This window comes from Leptidea sinapis, chromosome 11 (assembly GCF_905404315.1).
Source record: "Leptidea sinapis chromosome 11, ilLepSina1.1, whole genome shotgun sequence".
NCBI lineage: Eukaryota > Metazoa > Arthropoda > Insecta > Lepidoptera > Pieridae > Leptidea > Leptidea sinapis.
This window is the reverse complement of record NC_066275.1, coordinates 12088238-12109001: the sequence shown is the minus strand read 5'-3', so window position 1 is coordinate 12109001 and position 20764 is coordinate 12088238. Positions and strand designations below refer to the sequence as shown.

The 20764-nt window shown below is 35.9% G+C and overlaps 1 protein-coding gene and 1 non-coding gene across 3 annotated transcripts in view; both read left to right on the top strand.

Moving 5' to 3' along the window:
- The window catches only part of LOC126966913 (telomerase-binding protein EST1A), a 61609-nt gene that overhangs the window by 20706 nt on the left and 20139 nt on the right, over positions 1–20764 (top strand). For both annotated transcript variants that reach the window (XM_050811195.1, XM_050811194.1), the window contains exons 16-22: positions 12147–12307; positions 14231–14304; positions 16009–16106; positions 16940–17102; positions 17854–17971; positions 18185–18358; positions 20328–20475. In XM_050811195.1, the coding sequence (XP_050667152.1) occupies positions 12147–12307; positions 14231–14304; positions 16009–16106; positions 16940–17102; positions 17854–17971; positions 18185–18358; positions 20328–20475 (936 nt within the window). The remainder of the gene's footprint in view (positions 1–12146; positions 12308–14230; positions 14305–16008; positions 16107–16939; positions 17103–17853; positions 17972–18184; positions 18359–20327; positions 20476–20764) is intronic.
- Positions 12946–13019, top strand: Trnap-agg (transfer RNA proline (anticodon AGG)). Its single transcript has one exon. It is a non-coding gene; the product is annotated as a tRNA-Pro (tRNA).

The following is a 20764-nucleotide window of genomic DNA, read 5'->3' as shown; positions in this document are numbered from 1 at the left end:
AGCGCGTACACCCTGATTAAAGGCCGGCAACGCTTCTGTGATTCCTCTGGTGTTGCAAGAGAATGTGAGTAGCGTTGATCACTTAACAACAGATAGGCTCGTTTGTTCTCCTCTTCGATAAAAAAATCTTGCTGTATCTCCCTTAGAGATATCTTTGTCTTTACGCTGGTATATGTAAGTCTATGATCAATGTATTTTTGGTGCTTGCAAATATGTTTTTGAACCAAATAAATATTTTTTCTTCCTTTCAAATTCACACAATGTGACACAAGTGATATCAACGACACTCCAACATGTTAACCGGCGTGCTATACTATTATTAATATTTTATTAGCGAGCTATTGCTTGGCCAGTGTTTTTGTCTCTCCTTATTTCTTGCTTGAGGGGTCAAGTATATTGCATGTGTGAAAAGTGCTTTTTTCTAGTTTTCGAAGCAGACGGACCGAGACGGGAACAATTGTAGCGAGAAACTTCGATCTGATAAAGAAAATAATATGTTTTCATAAGCGGACGTGGCCACTCGGGGTCACGGACACCCTAGAACATAGACTTAGAACATACTAACGGATAGATGACCTGACAGCCCGATAATACGTGAACAATTTTGATTTCTCAGTGTGTTCGCTAACCAGTTTAAAATTAAAATACTATGGAGCCAATTCCAAGCTACAAATTACAATAACAATAGATTCGCTTTCCTGTTCTATCTTGCTGTGTCTCCGTTAGAGGTGTTCTTCTCACTCGCACACTTTGTTTGTTTATACGCTAGTATGTTGTAAGGCTATGCCCGGGAGGATATTAATTTTCACAAGTCAAATTGTTATTTTTTTAAGTGATAATCCTCACTAATTACCTTATCCCAAAAGAAAAAAGGTTCATCAGGCAATTATTTAAAAATCTATGAATGCAGTTTAAATTGTTTGTTTAATTAAAATAAAGTCTTCTTTCGGTAAAATTTTACATTTTAAATATTTAAGGTACATCCCCATTTGGCTGAACCGTGGGACATTCTGTATAGTGACACGTACTTTGGTTGAGGTTGAGGCTGTTTTCGTATCCAAAGAGGATCAATTTGCTTATGAGAAACAGTCGCGAGACGATCTAGATGACCTGATGCCGCTTAGGATTCTTAATGGAATCTAAAATTCTCTCCGGATTCAAAATTGCGCACGTTACTTGGGACAGACAATATTTAGTCTCATACCTTAAAAAAGATTCTAGCCAACGGTGCCTTTCCAAACACAAAAATGGTGAGCTAGACCACCTAAACAAAAACCTGTGCGAATAAGCTTCCACTGGTAAATAAGGAATTCGACTGTACACAATAGATGATACGTGAATAGAAATAGTGATGAGGAAAAGTATGATAGAGCTTGAACGAAGAAGAAGGAGGAAGTTAAGTATTTTAAATACGTCAGAAAGAGGGGTCTTTTAGTTGGGAAACAGCCGTAATTGTATTAAAATTTTTCTTTGTATGTTTTTTTGAAGTGAAACTTCTTTAGAATCGTTGTGATTTCAAACCGGATGCGACGGAAAAAACGACAGGTAAGAGACACAAATACAAAAATGTGTAGGATGAAGCCGGCAAAGAATGAGACAGAAATATGCATACTATTTTATTTTTATGTATGACGCGAGCAGGGTATACTACCGTAATATATTCTTATGTCATACGCACGACTTATAACTACATAGACAACAGGAGAACATAAATATGGTAGCTGTGTTAGTAATGTCTTTCATAGCGTTTGAAATCATGTGTCATCCTAGCAACATGTACCAGGACTTCATATGCAGTTTAGAGGTTTATGCACATTGCAGGTTTCACTTCTGACATGTGTACTTTGTACACACGTTATTTTTTTATTTGCATTTAACCCTAACATACTGTTATTATATCATCGTGCATTATTATAATCATATTGATAGAACTACGTATAACAACATACACAAAATGTGGAATTATTAAAATATGCAAAACATGTAACATTATTTAATAAGCCAGGTATGTATGAGCGGCTGAAATGCTGTTAAGTTTTATAATTATAAGTCATATTGAAGGTTGATGCACTATGGTACAGGCCGTGGCGCCGCTCGTCTTAGAGTATTTAACAAGTGGATCTGCACTCTGTAAACTTTTTTTATTGTGAAATAAGGGACGAGACGAGCCGGACGTTCAGCTAATGGTAATTGACACGCCCAGCCCATTACAATGCAGTGCCGCGCAGCATTCTTGAAAGACCAAAAATTTTGATTATTTCTCGTCACCTTGAGACATAAGATGTTAAGTCTCATTTGCCCACTCACTCTCTCTTGCCGCCTCACTTCTTCACGGCAGAAATAGGTGCCGTTGTGGAACATAATCTAGCAGGCATCCTGTGCAAAAGAGCCTCCCACTGATAGAACTGGTAAACTGTGAAGTGTGTACATCATAGGTACTCATATAATCTATTTATAAATACACTTTTGACTCTCACAATGTAAATTTTATTGTCATCTTCAATCCTTATTATGTTAGTTTAACAATAAAATATAAAATGATACATCTCCAGTACGCTTCCAGCTTATTAAAAGATTGAATGGAGTGGCCTATAAATTAACCCTTGAGTTTATTTTCGGTTGCATCACCTTGCACAGATGATATAAATAACGTTAATGCCAAAGCTGTAATGATTGTGGTTTTAAATTGTCAATGACTTTCATGTTACTTCTTCTCAATAAAGCCAAATCTTTCCGAAATAATGAATGGTAATAATAAGTATAAAATTCATTAGAGCCCTTCTTTATTTTTTTTAAAGTGGTGTCGGTCTGTTATATTGGTCTCCGTTCAGTTCAATAGTCTATACCGCTTGTATTCCCAGCCCGTGATAACATGCTTTTGATGGTTCAGGTTCAATAATCTAGCAGTGGGAAGTAATTTTACACGCAATGTTTTTATCATTCGCTGCTAGACTTCAATATTACGTAAACAATTTGATTTTAATACGTCTTGTAGCCTTGTAGACGTGATTATAGTAACTCGATAAGTGGGTAACAATTGTGGCTAGCTATTTTGAATGCATAATGAATGTTTTGACTGACGGTTGACAATTTGAATGGCTGTAATATCAGAATAAGAAATAGTATTTAAAAAATAAGGTTTTATAGAAAACTGAACTAAAAATAGGACTAAGTATTTATTTCCTACTTTTTATTTTTAGTTTTTTTTTTAAAAAAACCGTGTTTTTTTAGCTTTTTAAAACTATTATTTGAATTGTTGAATTAAAATTTCTCTTTGGTATTCGAAAACTTCCTAATATTAGATAAATCGGATATAGATAATGGTGGCAATATAAAATTAACATCTATTCCTGCCTTGTCGACGACAGATGAAAATGTTATAAATTAACAAAAATCTTATTTTGCAAATTGAAAAATGAAATAATTTTATCAATGCGTCGGTGGCGTAAAAGGTTGAACTGTTGACTCTTACCACGGAGCCCCCGGTTCGGTTCTCGCTCGCCAAATACCAATGTCTTTTCGGATTTTCAATTCATATGTAACCTTATTCAACGCTTTATAAGTTTGGCAACGCTTTTAGGATTGTTGTTTGTTACTAGAGAGTATGGACCTTTTTCATTAGAAAAAACTGTGTAATAATTTTAAGCAATCAATTTCAAATCAATAATTTAATAATTTTTAGATTAATCGTTATTTCTATAACGCGATATTTGCACTGTAAAACAGAAGGACGAAGTGCTCAGTTCGGCTGTATTTTTTGTAGTGAAAACTTTTTAAGCGGCGTTGAGCACTTTTCTTTGGATGGGTATAAAATGTTAAACTCGCGTCAGGACACGCGACCTAGTCGAAAATTCGTAAGACAGTCGTTGAAATTATGGATGAAAGTCGAATTTTCTGAGAGATAAACTTTTTAATAAAATAATTGTAATAGTTCTGAATCTTAATATTATTATCTTTATATATAATTCTTCTGTACGTGTATTGACAGTGAACTCCTCCGAAACGCACAATGTGAATGAATTTTTTTGTGTGTTCAAGTTGATTCGAGGATGGTTTACATTCACAATTGAACTACCTCCTAAACGGCTGGACCGATTTTGATTATTTTTTGTGTGTTCCAGTGAATTTGAGAATGGTTCAGATTCTCAATTCAGTCCAAATATAATTCTCGTGCATGGGCACATATACACATGGGTGTATGTTAGTAAACTCTAACGGCAGGACAAATTCTAGTGTACTATAAATTATAATTTTTGTGTACGATAGCATAATAAATGAATATGATATTATACCACATAAATAAAGGTAATTTTATAGTGATAAATAAAGCAATTCGTGCGAAATTATTTCCTAACCATTCCAAAATATTCAAAAATGGAACTCCCGGAGCAACCCGTTTTTTTTTGTATTTTAATAACAAATATTATGTACCGGTGTGAATTTGGAATTTCAAATGAATAGAAATGTAAGTAATACCTGAGTACACTATATTATTTCGTATTGTCATTCACTACATTAGGTACCTACTTATTTCAATATTGAATGTCGAATTTTTTTTTGTTTAGCTTAGCCCAAACTTCAAAATGTTATAAAATAAATTTATTTTTTGCATTTTAGTTAGCTTATTTTATGGTGAGAGCATGAAATCGGTATTTTTCAAAATATAGTAGTAGTTAATCTAATGTCACTCAGGAAACGTTTTTAACCACGGCCCTGCAGATTCCCAATTAATTTATTTATGTATAAAACAAACGAAAGAAATAGAATCACATTACATGTAGTCTTAAAATAAAACGAAATATCCATTCGATTATCACCTTATACAATTTGCAAATTGAGATTCAAGATAAATCGTGAATATTAAGAACGAAGACGAACGCAAGAAAGGACAGCGCCCGCGTCGTTGCGTCGATTGATAAATCTAAAATAGCACCTTCAATAGTAAAAACTTTAAAAGAAAAAGTAAACATGGCAGCAGCGTAGGGAGTTGGAAGGTGCAATCGTGTGTTGTATTTTTAGCTTGAATCTATTTATATCAAACCGGTGCGAGCTCCTTCGACACTGCCGTCCACTAATAGCCATTGTCTAATCCTCGCACAGCCATATTTCTCACAATAACATCCCTCCGTAATATAAAATGGAATTTTTTTTTCAAAAATTTAATACGACGCCTGTATGTTTTTTATGAACCGATAGAATATTTGGTCCTGTGTTTCTATTATAATATGTTTTTTGTTGACTGACGCCTTGACTTTTGCGCGAAATCTCAAAAAATGGCAGAAGGCGTCAAAAATGTTTCGTCATGCTCAATTTAACACTTCACTTTACTACCACGGACTAGTAAAAAAATAAGGACTCTGTGTCACCTTACATAACAGTCTAGCACCAAAACAAGCCGATTAACGTGTAAATACATAGCCACGCACACACTTACACTACTACAGGCCGATAGGCGGCCATTATGTGAATTGTCATCGTTTGTGACAGATCAGTTTGCGTCTCAATAAAATATTTAAAAAAGGCCGTCTTGCGTTGTGAAAAAGTGAAAAAACGATACTATATAAGTCTTTGTGGCCATATATGATTATTTAAGGGAGAAAAATTGTGTAACTAGTATCCCCCGTAACCGCACACACACTAGCATAACGGTGCTTCACTTGCTAATATCACGGCGCGGACCGACCTATTTATTATTTGTTTCTAACGGGTATTTTTCTTTGACACTATCGAGTTTATGACATCTATGCGTCTATCTAGAGCACAAAATAGTTTTTTTTTATGAAAATTTGAAATATTCGCGGATGGGTTATGTCTCTTATTTGCCTTATTTATCGATTTAGTTTACCTTAACTCGGCTGTGACGAGCTCAACCTTTACGGGTTTTTGAATAAAAATTCCACCGTTTTTGCTATACATAAAAAATATCTACGCTACTGAATAACTCGGGTCATTTACGCAGTAACAGTTATGCATATCTGATTATGTAAAACATGTTAAAAGAAGAACTCATTAGTTATTATACTTGGTGTGTGTCGTTCTGTTTAATTCGAAGTTCGAACTAATGCCATTTGTTTTAATGGTTGTATATTTACATGCTGGACGTGAACTGGTTCCGAAAGATCAACAAACGAAGTCCTCAATGTTTAATAGTACTTTGAGTATTTAACCACAAGCAGATGAAAAATTATGCACAGAATTCTTATTCTGTGCAACTTCTTAGTTGATTAATTTTTTCACGGAAGGAAGGAAAGAACACCCAATTTAACCTCTGTTCTATCACTGAAAAAACTAGAACCCGTTCTAGGCTAAATTATTCTTCTCTCTACGTCTCTAAATAAATAACACAAAGTACACAAGCTGCGAGCACGCTTGTTCATCTATACATTAATATGTGAAAAGTTTTTTTTCCTTTTGATTTAGCTACTACAGTTACCTAGCTGCTCTCTGCCCCATCCAAAATGACCATACCACGAGTTGCATTTCGTTACAGTTGAATATCTCGCCAATGCCGACTTATCCATTTTGGTTTATACTCCAAGAATTTTTTTGTTCGGGTGCGTTATTTTTAGATCGATTACTGTTTCTCTCTTACATATCATTGGCGTATCGCATTCTTGCAATTTGTTACACAAATTACATTACCATATAATTATTCCATATTAAGGCACCTTTGCTTCGTTTTTTTTTAAGATATTGTGTTAATTTTCATATCGAACGAATATCGTAAGGTTCAATTCATATTTCACGGGTTCTAAAATGAGTTTATCAAACATTTATGTACAGTGGTCTGACACAGGCGTTATTTTTCTAAACGTAGGGAATCGAACACGTAACCCAGTTTTAAGTTATTACAAAAATTTTGTCAGAGTAGATTTGATTATGATTTTGCAAGAAAATATCTATAGAACCTATTGTCCACGCGAATGATATCGCGGGCAACAGCTAGTCTTAAATAGAATAAAATTGAACAAAGTGGATGCTATTATACAGAATATTTGCGTTAGTGGTAAAACAGAGAGAATAAAAAGTAAACATATATTTAGGGTTAAAGGATGAAATTGCCGATTTGTACTGAAAAATTGAAATTCGTTATTTTTTATTTAACATATTTAATCAAAATAATTACCTTAATTATCTATGCATTGCTGCCATATAATAGGAAGGTCGTTTATGCCTTTGCGATAAAACTGGTGATCTAGATTCGACAAACTGTGTGAAAGCATTTTGAACTGCGTCCTGAGCAGAAAACTTTTTATCATATAGAAAATTGTCCAAATCTCTGGTACTACTGGTCCGATTTGAATGATTGTTTCAGTGTTGGGTAGTCCATTTATCGAGGAAGGCTATAGGCTATGTTTTTTTTTCAAAATTAGGGATCCGTAATAAAATTGCTATTTTGTAACACAAGGTGTAAAATCGAAAACTTATTTTTGCGTGCGCTGCAAAAACTATTGACAATAGAACAAAATGATGTACAGGCTATAATATAGGCAATATTTTATTACTTATAAAACTATCGCGTGAATTATACTTTATGTGGCAAAACAACGTTTGCCGGGTCAGCTAGTCACGGATAAAATGGTAGGCCGTTGGAGCAAGATCTGGCGAATACGGAGGGTGACGAATGGCTTCTATTTGCAGTTCCTGTAGAGTTAAAACGAGATCTCGCGCTATCATGGAGTAATAATGGTGAAGATCGATTCATGGGTCGGGGCTGTTTCATTGCTAGTTTTGCTATTATTGTTCGGCACAGTAGACATCTGCCGTTATTGCTTGACCAGATCGGAGAAAGCTATAGTGAGTAACACTAGGCTGAGACCACCAAACATTTACCATTACCTTTTTATTGGTAAGCTTTGCTTTAGGACACTGTTGCGGCGTTCGACCTGGGGTCAGCCATTGCATTTTTCGCTTAGGGTTATTTGGTAAGGTAACGTTAAAAAATGCCGCTAATTTATGGGTAGTTTGTCTCGAATCGGGTTCCACCATCTTTTTAAATTCATTCTTACTCACCTGTGTCTTCCATGTGGTTCGTTCTTCAAATCAAAATTTTCATCACGAAAGAGTTTAAACCAAAATCGCACGATGCGTTCATTAGCAGTCCCCTCTCCAAAGGCATCATGATATTGCAAGCTGTTTCTGCCGCGTTAGTTCCGCGTTGGAACTCATATTCAAAAATAACTCGAATTTTCGAAAAATCGATCTTTCTTGTCTAAGCTGAATAAAAAAACTGCTGAAAGTCGATAATGGAATGTTGCAAATTTTTTTAAAAGAAGAACTACAAACTATGTGAAAAAAGTTTCAATCAAAAATCTCAAACCATGAAGGTTCTATGTCTATTCGATGTACCTATTACATTAAAACGGCAATTTCATACTTTACCCCATTAAAATAATATTTTTTGATTTGTTTAAATGGTGTATTATGGTGCTTAATTAAAATTGCATTGTGTGTTCTTTACCGTTCATGATTTGAGTTCTCATCTAGGTACGTGCTCTGTGTTAGTTATGTGTTTATTGATTAGCTGCTATGTCTGCGAGTAGTCAATATGCATTTTTAGATAAAAATAACTGCGTTAAATTTAGCTTTAAGTCTCGATCCATGTTGCTTTTTTACTTTTTTTTTATTATTTTATAATTATTTGGGAAACATACAGCAAGTAACAGTAATAAATTATGAAATTCTTAAAACAAACGAACTTTATAGTTTCCAAATATATCTAACTGTTTGTTAAGGTATAATATAACGCTTTAAAACCAACTTCACTACTGTTATTTACCCTTGAAGAACTTATTAATACATACATACAAACGACCACTTCAATGTGCCACGGTCCAGACCTTACCTCTTGACCTGGGGGCCTACTCCTAAAATCGATATTCGATAAATCGTGGCATTAGTCGTGTCGAATCCTACTCTTAGTTACATCGTAATCAATGTCGAATCGATGATTGAACGAACGATAACGATAAACGATAAGGAATTCGAACATTTGTAAGAGTAGCATAGTTGCGATATATTCGGAGTATTATCGTATCGTTCCGAATGTATCGTTGTCGATTCGTGGTCGAGTAGACCTCCTGGTCCCTTTTTAATACGTCCCCGACCTCATCGCCCAACGTAGGTCTAACCCGACATTTTCCATCATGACTATCCACATCAGCTCTACAAATTTGTGCAGGTTTATTTCATTCATCATCTATACAACCACCCTAATATTATCTTACCAATAAATGTCACCATAGACAGAACACCAGACCAGTTAGTTATATTTGTTTATGTATGTCGTTACCTGGTGGTTTATTATTCAAAATAATAAAGAGCTAATGCTAATGGCTGGCTGTTTACGACTTGTTAATCAAAATCAGTTACAGTAATAATAGATTCCCATTCCTTTTCTATCTTGCTGTATCTCCGTTCGATGTTTTTCTCTCTCGCACGCTTTGTTTATGATTGTCTCTAACTCTTACTCACACCGTTCTCTTAGGTCATTTTTCTTTACCCAAGTAAAGCTCTCCTTTCAACCTAATTTATTCTGTATGCTTGCAAATATTTTGGTTGCGCACAAATTCGTGCAAAGTCCTGTTAGTTATTCTTTTTTTTTACTAAAACCCCTTTAATATACCTCAAAGGGTCAACGGAGTCAAACGCTTGTCGAGTGTGATATATAATTGGCCGATTTTTTGCTCAATATTCCAGATATAAGACTATAATAATAATTATTAATTACACGGCCCGTGTAACAGGAAGTGGGTACGGACTTAATTAACAATAACCGATAGAGTTGTTCCAAGAAGGTATAATTCAAAACCCTTCCACTGTATCGCATGTTTATAGTGATTAGACTATCATCTTTGATAACCTGCGATATCTCACCCATCCAATGAGTTTTTATTTTTATCAATTTAATCATTACTGCAATATAGGAAAATGTGAGAGATGGTGTGGTGCTTTTCTGAAAGTAAAAAGCTCATGGTGGCTCAAAGGGCAATGAAGAGGGCTATGCTTGGAGTTTCCCTGCGAGATCCAATCAGAAATGAGCAGATCCTTAGGAGACCCAAAGACACCGACATAGCTCAAATGATTGCGAAAGTGGCAGTGGGCAGGGCACATAGTTCGACGGACAGATGGCCGGTGGGGCAGTAAAGTCCTCGGATGGCGACCACGTACCGGAAGATGCAGTGTTGGTAGGTCTCCCACAAGATGGACCGACGCGGACGATCTGGTCAGGATCGCTGAAATACGTTAGATGGGGGCGTCGCGGGACTCATCGTCGTGAAGATCTTTGGGCTTTGTCCGACAGTGGACGTAATTCGGTAGATGATTATGATGAAAGTAAAGGGTGACCTAGGAGTAGATTCCATTAACAGAGTGGTTATGTTCTGAAAAGGGGCTGATAGTGCCCTTATCAAGAATGAGCTGGTATAAAAGCGAGTGAAAAAAGCCAAAGAAGTATGTTAGGATACTGGCAAACTAAAGTAAGTTGGTAATATCTGACGAGCCACGCTAGTGAAACAGGCTATATTTCTTTGAATTTTTCTCATAAATATTTTCCCTAGAATTAGTTCCTAAACTAAGTTACAATAGTGCGTATTGCCCCCCTTTGCCACAAAGCTGGAAAATTGCCCTAAAATAGTATACCATCGGACATAATACTGTGAATGTTACTAAAGTTATCTAAGCGAGTCTTGTCTGAGTCTATTAGCCCTATTAACATCACAACCTCGACAAGAGAGACTTACTGACTAAGAAGAGAGTAATATTATGTTGACCATTTTAAATTGGAGTGGAAAGGGATAAATCAAAACGGGAGAGATAAAATGAAAATGCGGATTCAAAACATAGATGATTAGAATTAAAATAAGCGTGCGGTCGTTGACTGCGAAATGATTGGGAAAAAATAACTTCAATAGCTATTGATGACTTCGAAGAAATGTCGCTTAAATTAAAAATAATACCATAATGTACGGGCCATTATTCACTAAAGAATGCAATTTTAAACCGAAGTTATAACAGATATAAATTTTATGTCTGGTAAATCTGAAATTTGAAATTGAATATAAAATCAAATCGACCTTATTTATTGCCCAATTTGATTAATGGACCCGTGGCTATTTTATAAATTATGGTTTTTATTTGAATTGATAGTGACGAACTGAATTTAAAGTTTTCTACTTCAAGTCAAGTCAAATAAGCTTCATTTAATTAGGCTGAAACTAAGCGCTTCTGAATCGTCACTTCGGCCAAAATAGGCAGAAAATGTGGCTGTAATTGAGAGGCTAAGTTTTGCGCTATTGTTTATATTTCTAACAAAAAAAAATAGACATAACTCTTAAGAACTTTATTCTTTATTTATTTATAAAACTTTTTACACAATATACTAGCGAACACAATACACTTTCACATACACACTTACTCACACAAACGCACACACACACACACACCCACACCTTATTAGTGTTAAGTAGGTACCTACTTAGTGATTATAGATATGGTAGAGCGGGAACTTCTGACACAGGTTTTGTCATCTAAAATAAAGTCCCAACCAATTATATCATGTAACATAACTTTTGGTACCAATAAAGAAATTTGAATTTGTTTAAAAAAACAAGACATAAGCCTGACAATAAGTTGGGATGAGGTGAAGAGATTGGAGCAATTTAGATAGTGTTGTAATATTTATGATGATGCCCCATGCTATGGAAAACTTGTTAAAATGCATTCTTGCCAATAACTCACGCTTATGACCATGAGCTGTTATATATTTTTGCGGGTGTACGTTGTCATTCGGTGCTTTTAATTACGAGAAATGTGCTGCAGCTTTATTCATATTTGTTATATTGATTTAACTTTTTACCAGCTGGAGGCTCCTTTGCACAGGATGCCAGCCGTGAAGCAGTAATGTTTAAGCATTACTGTGTTTCGGTCTGATGGGCGCCGTTGCTAGTGAAATTACTGCGCAAATGAGACTTAACATCTTATGTCTCAAGGTGACGAACGCAAATCAGAATTCTTTGGGGTTTTCAAGAATCCTGAGCGGCACTGCATTGGTCAGGGCGTATCAATTACCATCAGCTGAACGTCCTGCTCGTCTCGTCCCTTATTTTCATTAAAAAAAAAACTTTTATATTGTATTTGTCACCCAGGTAAGAACGGGAATGAAGAGCGATCAGCGTGGCTGGAATGTGCGTTGGGCGTGGCTCTGATGATGTTCGGAGCGTTGCTCGAACGCTGCTGTGCCCTGCTGCCGGAGCCCCCGCAGTCTCAGCAGCACACTGATGCCCTGTCGCTACTGCCGGCTATTAAGGTGATACTCACACTATTGTACTAAGGTCAAATAGAGCTGTCTACAAAGCCACAAAACATGGGCTTTTGTTTAAAAAAAAGTCTATGATTTGTGAAAAGACAACGACAGTGACACGAAACGTCGGGATAAATAAATAGTAATTAAAATGTAATTAAACGACAACCAAATTTAAAAATACATAGTTTTAAGCCTTACATAGTATTTTATTTAATTAAACACTAGAGACTTTTAAGATAATGATAATAAATAGGGATAAAAAAAAGTTAGAAAACTTGTGGTTTTTTACCGTAGCTCTTCAACATTAAGAAGTTAATGTTATAAAACGATTCCCACTGCGGTCAAAATCGCGACCAAAAAAGGACAAACTGTTTTTAAAGCTACACAAAATCAACAATTCCATTGTTTCATATATTAGTTATACAATTTAAAAATATTTATCCTTTTACCTCAAGTTTTCTGTTAGTAAGAACGTAAATAATTTCAGAATTATAATGATCAAGAGCGACATCACATATCAGTTTCCTAATATGCAAAAATTGGGGTTGAGCAGGTTATCAACTGTAAAGTAGATCCTATAAATGAAGCCACAACCTGAGAGTTGAACAAAGCATACAAGATTTTATAGCGAGGCGTCACTCGAACGATTAGCTCAGTTGGTTAGAGCACCGGCACAGGACGCCGGGGGTCGTGGGTTCGAGTCCCGCATCGTTCATAAAATTTTGTTGTTTTTCAAATTTTATTTGTGAATTATAATAATATAAATATACGAAATAATTTAATTTGGACTTTTTTTTATCTAAATGTATTCGAAGTGTAAGCTTCTCGTATAAATGTTGCAGCCGCAGCAGCAGGCAAAATCAGCCAAGTTAATTGGATGGCTAGCCCGTTCGTTAAATAGCATTTTACGCATAGTCAATTAAATGAAAGGCCGCTCAATGGTATTGTCTGAATTACTTGTATTGCGTTATTATATAGCAGTATTCATATATATAGGTATTTCTTTGTGAAAAAAATATAGGTTCCGGATAAGTAATCACCATAAATTATACACAATTGCAATTTATGGTGTAAGTATTATACCGATCGGTTCAGTAGTTTTCGCAGAATAACCGAAGGACCGGCTCTCCATTTATTAGTATAGATATAGCTAATTCAATCAACACAAAAGATCCTTAAATATGAATTGAATCCTGGCATTTAATTGAAGGGCTTGCCATCCAGTTGACTGGCTGATTTAACCAGATGGCTGCGACGTTAAGGACGCCGTTTAGTGAATTGAATGTTAATTGAACGGCTGATTAAGCTAGTCGGCTGCATTATAATAATTTTAGAGGGATCTAGACCGTTGTGTTAATGTTATAATTATTAATTGTTTAATTGTGAGACGCATTGTTGAGCTCTTGGCCTTGAGATTGACCTAACGGTTAGGGCAAATAACTGTTGTAGTCTACGCTATCCACTCTCAGCCATTATCTCCTTCACTCTGTGTCTGAGTCGATTTAATATAAACTTTTCAACATGGTGCCAATTAATTAATTTAAATGCAGTCGGATCTCTTTCACGCATTAAAGTAATCATAAATTTACACTTAAGAACCTTTATACTATGCCTTTTTATGGCATTATATACATCTTGTCTACTGAAATATTTCGCATTAGAATCATTGAACTTTATTACTTTTTATTTTTTAACCAAACTATAGCATAATGCTAGTTTGCTCCACATTCTTGAAGCGAGACGATTCTTGCAACAATTTCAAGAATATCTCAATAGGATTTTTCTGCAAGTGCGTATCCAGATTTTCATTATGATTGTCACAGTTTCTAGCAAATACCTCAATGTGCATATCATATATCATTTATTAGTCTTTATATAAAATAGGAGGTAGAAAGATTTTATTCATATTAAATAATTTTGTTGCAGGTTTGGTCTGACTGGATGTTGTGTCACAGCAGTGTATGGAACCCACCTCCCTCATTTGACAACTTCGGAACAGAGTGAGTATGTTCTCATCATAATAATTTTTCATTATTAATTACTTTTGTAAATTCCATGTACATGTTTTTATAAGATTTAATATGAATACCGCCTGAATAGCATATTTCAAGGATGGTAAGAGAAATGTGGAATAAACTCTAAAGAAGGTGCAAATGAGTTGGCACGCTGTCATGATTTGGGGTGTGAGTCGTGGATAGCTTCATTATGTTTGCAATAAAACATTAATGCAGAGGCGCCCTAAGTGATGTTATGGGTTAAGGTCACTGACCTGTATAAATACCACTGAATAGGCTGTTTCATATGTTTGACGGCAAATTTTTTGTGCCCATTTGAAGCGCCACTCGCGAGGTTCCAGAGAACTAATTTTGACGTATAATACAAACGGTTGCGACTTACAGAAGGACAATTAAAAGTTTTCACAGATAGAAATCGATATATGATGTAAGAGTTAAGTGGACAACAAATACGAAAATTATATAAAATGATAAAGAGACAAAAAAAATTAACAAAATAACTCAAATTTACAATTACACCTGATTGAAAAAGTTCTCGGTAAGGAGCTGTTTTACCTGCCTAATTGCAGTGCTGAACAAATCCAGGTCTAATAGTTTAGACAAGTCGTTGAAAGACCGACCAGCCCGCAGTAGTGCAATTTCGTTCGTTTTCCGTGTTATTTATACTTCAAGAATCAACGTAATAAAGTACACATTTTTTTTTGTAAATAGTTTCCCACCATCTATCAATGTTTGCTGAGGTTGTCATCACTAGTTTTAGTACCGCAGACTGTATATAGTAGAGGTCAGTGGTTAAGGTCATCTCCTACTAACACGTTGCGTCCGGAGACTTACGTCCCTCGATCCTGTACGTGACATACAAAACATCTTTCACTCTTTATGGCAAGTATCGCTAAACATCTGCCAGGGAATTTATGTATAATGACCGCAGGACTGAAAGATCTGTGCCGGTAATTATCTTTATCGTCATATTTTAATTGATGTTTAAAACTATAACTATTGGGGGCAAACGGGCAAGAGGCTCACGTCATGGGAAGTGATGAGTCAACCGCAACACCAGGGGTCGAGAATGCGTTGCCGGCCTTAAGGCCTAAGTCGTATCAGTTCGGTAAAACTGTAGTCGGTAATTGTTGCCGCAAAGTGGCTGTGCGAGGCATGTTGTTGTAGAATGCCAGACGTCAACGAACTGAGTATGATATTAGTTACATCATTTTAATATGTTTATCTACACCCATGCTTTAAATCCTCTGTTAAACATTTTAAAACAGTTACGAGTAGCTTATTGCCAACATTAAAACACCCAATGTCCTAATATATACATCATTCAAACGAGTGTTGTAATGAAATTCAGTACAGCATTACAACACTCGTTTGGATGATGTAATGGTTACTAGGACTGGCTTTTTTTATGTTAGCAGTAAGGTAACTGTTTCAGAATCTTTTAGAGGATTCATATTATGGGTGTAGATAAAGACTTGTATGCGACTGTTGATAATTAGGTATTACAACACTCATGTGATACTATTATCAATAAACCCACATTGGTGTTTTAATACTCCTTATTGCACAACAGTTGCATACTGTAATAAAAATAGCAGAGACCTATTTTTGTATTGTATGTATGATTTAAAATGTTTATAAATCTTTTATTTCAATCACTTTGGTTAATCTATGTTGTTTTGTGAATAGAAGCGACAAGGATCCTTGGGATTGGATGGCCACATTGATGAACATACTCGAATCCTACGACGACAAGACGATCCAGTTTGAAAGTGGGCCAAAAGAAGGTGAGAATATTACACCAAAAATACATAACCTACCTTACAACCATGTGTAATTTCATTGAGTGTTCATCTGCAGTACTGTTTTTGATGAATTTTTACTAAAACCAATGCACGACATTGTACTTGAACAACCTGGGCATAAATCCTTACAGAACAGGAGCGTTGTATTTCTTCTGATCTGCAAAACAAATATATAAACTAAATAAAGTAACTACCCAACAATTCACAATGTTATTAATAAATCGCTACACAAAGATGAGCGGTCCGGTTTTCGTGCCCTGGGCTACTCCCACCCCCGCCTACACTGTCAGTTATAACCGATATGTAGTGTTTTTTGTATATTGTATTTATTTTTGTTTATTTATTTGGATCATGAACATTACATATATTACACATTTATATAAACTTATGCTAGGTACAATTCTGATTAGGTAACAATTAAAGTTGAACACATCATTCGCTGGAAACAGTGTGGTTTATACACTCATTCCTAAGTACTAAATTTATATACATTAAGGAGTCGAGAAGAACAAAACAGTTCTTGAATATTGTTAGTGAATATGTCTATCATTTTGGCCAGGATTTGTGAAAGGTTTTTATAATATGTAATATTGTTGCTGGCCAGTACAGAAAAAATTAACTCCATATTTACGATCTTTTAATTATTATATACAGTCCGATTTTTTTTTAATTTAAAACTAGTGCTGTTCATAGACACGTTTAAGTGACGGGCGCAGTGCAATAGGATCGGGGTCATACGTCAAAGGTCGCTTTACATCAGGCGAGCCGTCTGTACTGTCACTTAATCCAATCTCCAATAAGTGTATACCGTACAGGCTACGCACCAGTTCGCTTGGCTGAAGACTCATCGCTGGCGGGGTTCACTCCATTGATGTACATGGAGCCGGCGGTCGCGTGGGTCAGCAGCGATCCACCTCTTCCGCACCATGCGGCCGAACACGCGCTAAGAACTAGAAAACTGCTCTTCTTTGGAACCGAGTAAGCACTTTTAATGTTTGTTACTGCGATTAATATTTTTGAAATCGCATCATTGTGTCTTCTATTGCATTTATCACAGGGAGACCTGTTTGAATTTAAGCTTCGTACGAAACGGCACAAACCTGGATATCATCAGATCTCACCAGCGGAAGGCTCCTTTGCACAGGATGCTAGATTATGGGTACCACAACAGCGCCTATTTCTGCCGTGAAGCAGTAATGTATAAGTATTACTGTGTTTCGGTCTGAAGGGCGCGTAGCTAGTCAAATTACTGGGCAAATGAGACTCAACATCTTATGTCTCAAGGTGACGAGCGCAATTGTAGTGTCGCTCAGAATATTTGGGGTTTTTCAAGAATCCTGAGCGGCACTGCATTGTAATAGGCAGGGTGTATCAATTACCATTAGCTGAACGTCCTGCTCGTCTCGTCCCTTATTTTCATTAAAAAAATTGGTACTGATTAACCCAGTCGTTCAGTCGGGGGCTGAGCAAGGCCGATTATTCGGTTTAGTACGCGTTTAATCCTAAGCTGTGCTGGCGGGTTTTAGGTGTGTTCTGCCTTTAGACTAACAAATCCTAGCTTTAGATAACTCATAACATTTAGATAATTAATTAAATTTTGTCACTAACTAGGTTTATGATTTACCGTACCAGCTGGTTGGCATTATTATATTGACATTCTTATTTGGTTCTTAATTTATTTGAGAAGTATACAAAATTCTAAATCCCCGTTTCAATAACAAAATTATAGATATCTAGTTGGAGTGGAGCCGCCTGTGCTTAAGTTGGAATACCCGGCGGACTCCCAGCCCCGGTACGTCAGCGCTGTACAGAGGACGATTACCGACTACCCTCCATTACAGCAATTGGTAATATTTTAATTAATTGGTATTTTATCTTTTTATTTGTATAGACCAGCTCAGAAAAAATAAATTCGAGTATCAAATATTAATAAGTATACATATTATTTTAAAAATTAAGTCTAGTTAATTTTTTTTTTCAATGATAATTTTTCTGTATGCTTGCTGTAATTCTGCAAGTTAACATATTCAATCGAAACATTTGGTATGTTTATTGTTTAGACTGAAAAATCAGAAGATGAGACTAACCCAAGTGGGGAAATAGACGAACCGACCGGCAACAGCGAAGGTGTAGATGTGGAAGGTGCTGATGAAGTGACTAAGAGGTTGCTGCGGAGGAAAGAACAGTTGGAGTCGCGGAACGCCACCCTGGAGAAACGTAGACAGCGAATGCAGGTACGTACCGACATCGGATAGTAAGGTTATTACTTACCAGCGATAATCCTTTCCAGAGCAAATACGAAAGCAGCTTTGTTTGAAAGTCTGGGGATATGGCAGATGAGTCTGAAGCGGTATCATTTAATTCATTAATATGTTTATAAAAAGTATATTTTTTTTGTATGTTTACTTGTGAAATTTTAATCAAATAAGTATTAAAGCATAAGTACGTCTTTTTTCTTTACCACTAAGTTATTGCTATTGAATATTACCCGTTCGAGGCTTTTTGCACAATTTATAAATGGGTGGCACAACTACACATTTTTCTGCCTTCAAGCAGTACTTCAATACGCGGTGTTTCTAGGACGATACGTCATCGGTACCACCAAAAAAGGCGCGAAAAAGGTCGGCAACGCTTCTGTGATTCTTCTGGTGATGCAGAAGAATATCATTCCTAAAATGCTATTAAGTTTCCTCTTATTTTATATCGTATCGTCGTAAACGTCAGCCCGACTGCTATTATTACAATTCGGTAATTACTTAATGATTTATAGAAGACCAGAATTAAGAATGAAGTTTTGATGGAACAACTTGACATTTATGATATTTGAAGAAATGTGACTTAAAATTTTATAGTATTAGTTAGGTGCTTTGAGGCTGCAAATTATGCAAATTTTTCGGTAAATTTATTGCTAGTTTTCTTAAAGTGATAACCAGGGAGCGTACATTTCATGCCCGTTTCGTCATAATGACGTATTAAATTAAACACACAGGATGTTTCAAAAAACGTACTGAAAGATAATCTATCAAAGTTTGATTCTAACATAATAGTTTCTGAAATATAAAAAATAAGTATTTAATGGGATGAAAACAAAATGCTTTATTGCTCTTTTCAAACTTGTTGACTACATTTCATATTACACAATGAAGCATTTTGTTTCCAGCCCATTAAATACTTATTTTTTGTATTTCAGAAGCTACTACGTTAGTTATAAATTATAACTAATTAATTTTTCTCTAAATAACACGTATAATTAAATGAAGAGACAGTCATGAAAACTAACAATTCGTTTTTTTCCATCCTGTATGTAGCTTGGCGTCATACGTCTGTCATCGGCATGAAATGTACGCTCCCTGGTGATAACCCTCACTTCTGGGATTAATTACACAAATTAAATTTGAAAACAAAATCTATAAACGATGCGGGACTCGAACACGCGACCTCTCGCGTTCAGTGCGAGCGCTCTTCCACGGACCCAAGCGCTCAAGTGACGTCACGTTTAAAAGTCTGATGTATCTTGTTCAACACTCAGGTTGTGGCTTCATCTACAAGATCTCTGGTTGAGATTAATTACGTATTCGTTACAAGCTTCTGAAAAGAATGCTCTTGTCAAAAATAATCAGTCAGAATTATCTAGTACGCGCTAAGATAATTAATTAAAACAAATTTGGAACATTTTCATTTGACAGAAGTATTTTAAAGCATCTGTCTATACTTTGTTTGTCTAATACTCACGGTTTGTCAGTCCTTCAACAGGGTGAGTGTTTGTGAGTTCGCGGTGATATCCCGTCTCATACTGCGGATTTGCGCTTGCAGTGAGCGGCTTGACATGGCGGGGGCAAGTGGTTAGCACTGAAACTATTGTACCACTATTAGTGTTCACAAAATGTACTCACTATAATCTGTTTATAGATTAATAATATTACTAATAATAATAATATTAACATACTCTTACACAAATTATCTTGCCTCAAACTAGGCCTGTACCATGGGTGCAAGACAACGATATATTTAAAACAATATACTCACTTAAACATACATAAATACAAATAAACATCCATGACTCGGAAACAAACATTTATATTCATCATACAAGAGATTGCACCAACCGGGATTCGAATCCGGGACCTCTAGCTCAGTAGGCAGGGTCACTAACCACTGAGCTATAGGGGCCGACATATTGGCACGAGTGTATCGATCTATCAGGAGATGCTGGGCAGTGGCGGCGCGGCGCCGGAACTGGAGGTGCGGCCACGCTTCCTGGTGCCCGACACCAACTGCTTCATTGACCACCTCCACTTGATCCGGACACTCTCCGCACACAATCCCTACAACATCGTCGTGCCTCTCGTTGGTAAGTTAACACACTCTATTCATGATATTTTGTTAATCATGTTAATACAAATTTAAACTTTTTCAGCCTTAAAATAAACTTGGTATAAAGTTAAACAGAAAAAAAACATTTACTGATGAGAGAGAGATTTACTATCGAGAAATTTTTCATTTTCGAAGCTGTATGTAGAACGGTGGGGTAAAATAGCATATTAGGGAGTGACCGCCAGCCAATTTTTTTGTGAACAGGCGAGTAGTAGACGTAACCAGCCTTACAAATAAACTTGTTATGAAGTTATACCTAAGAATAA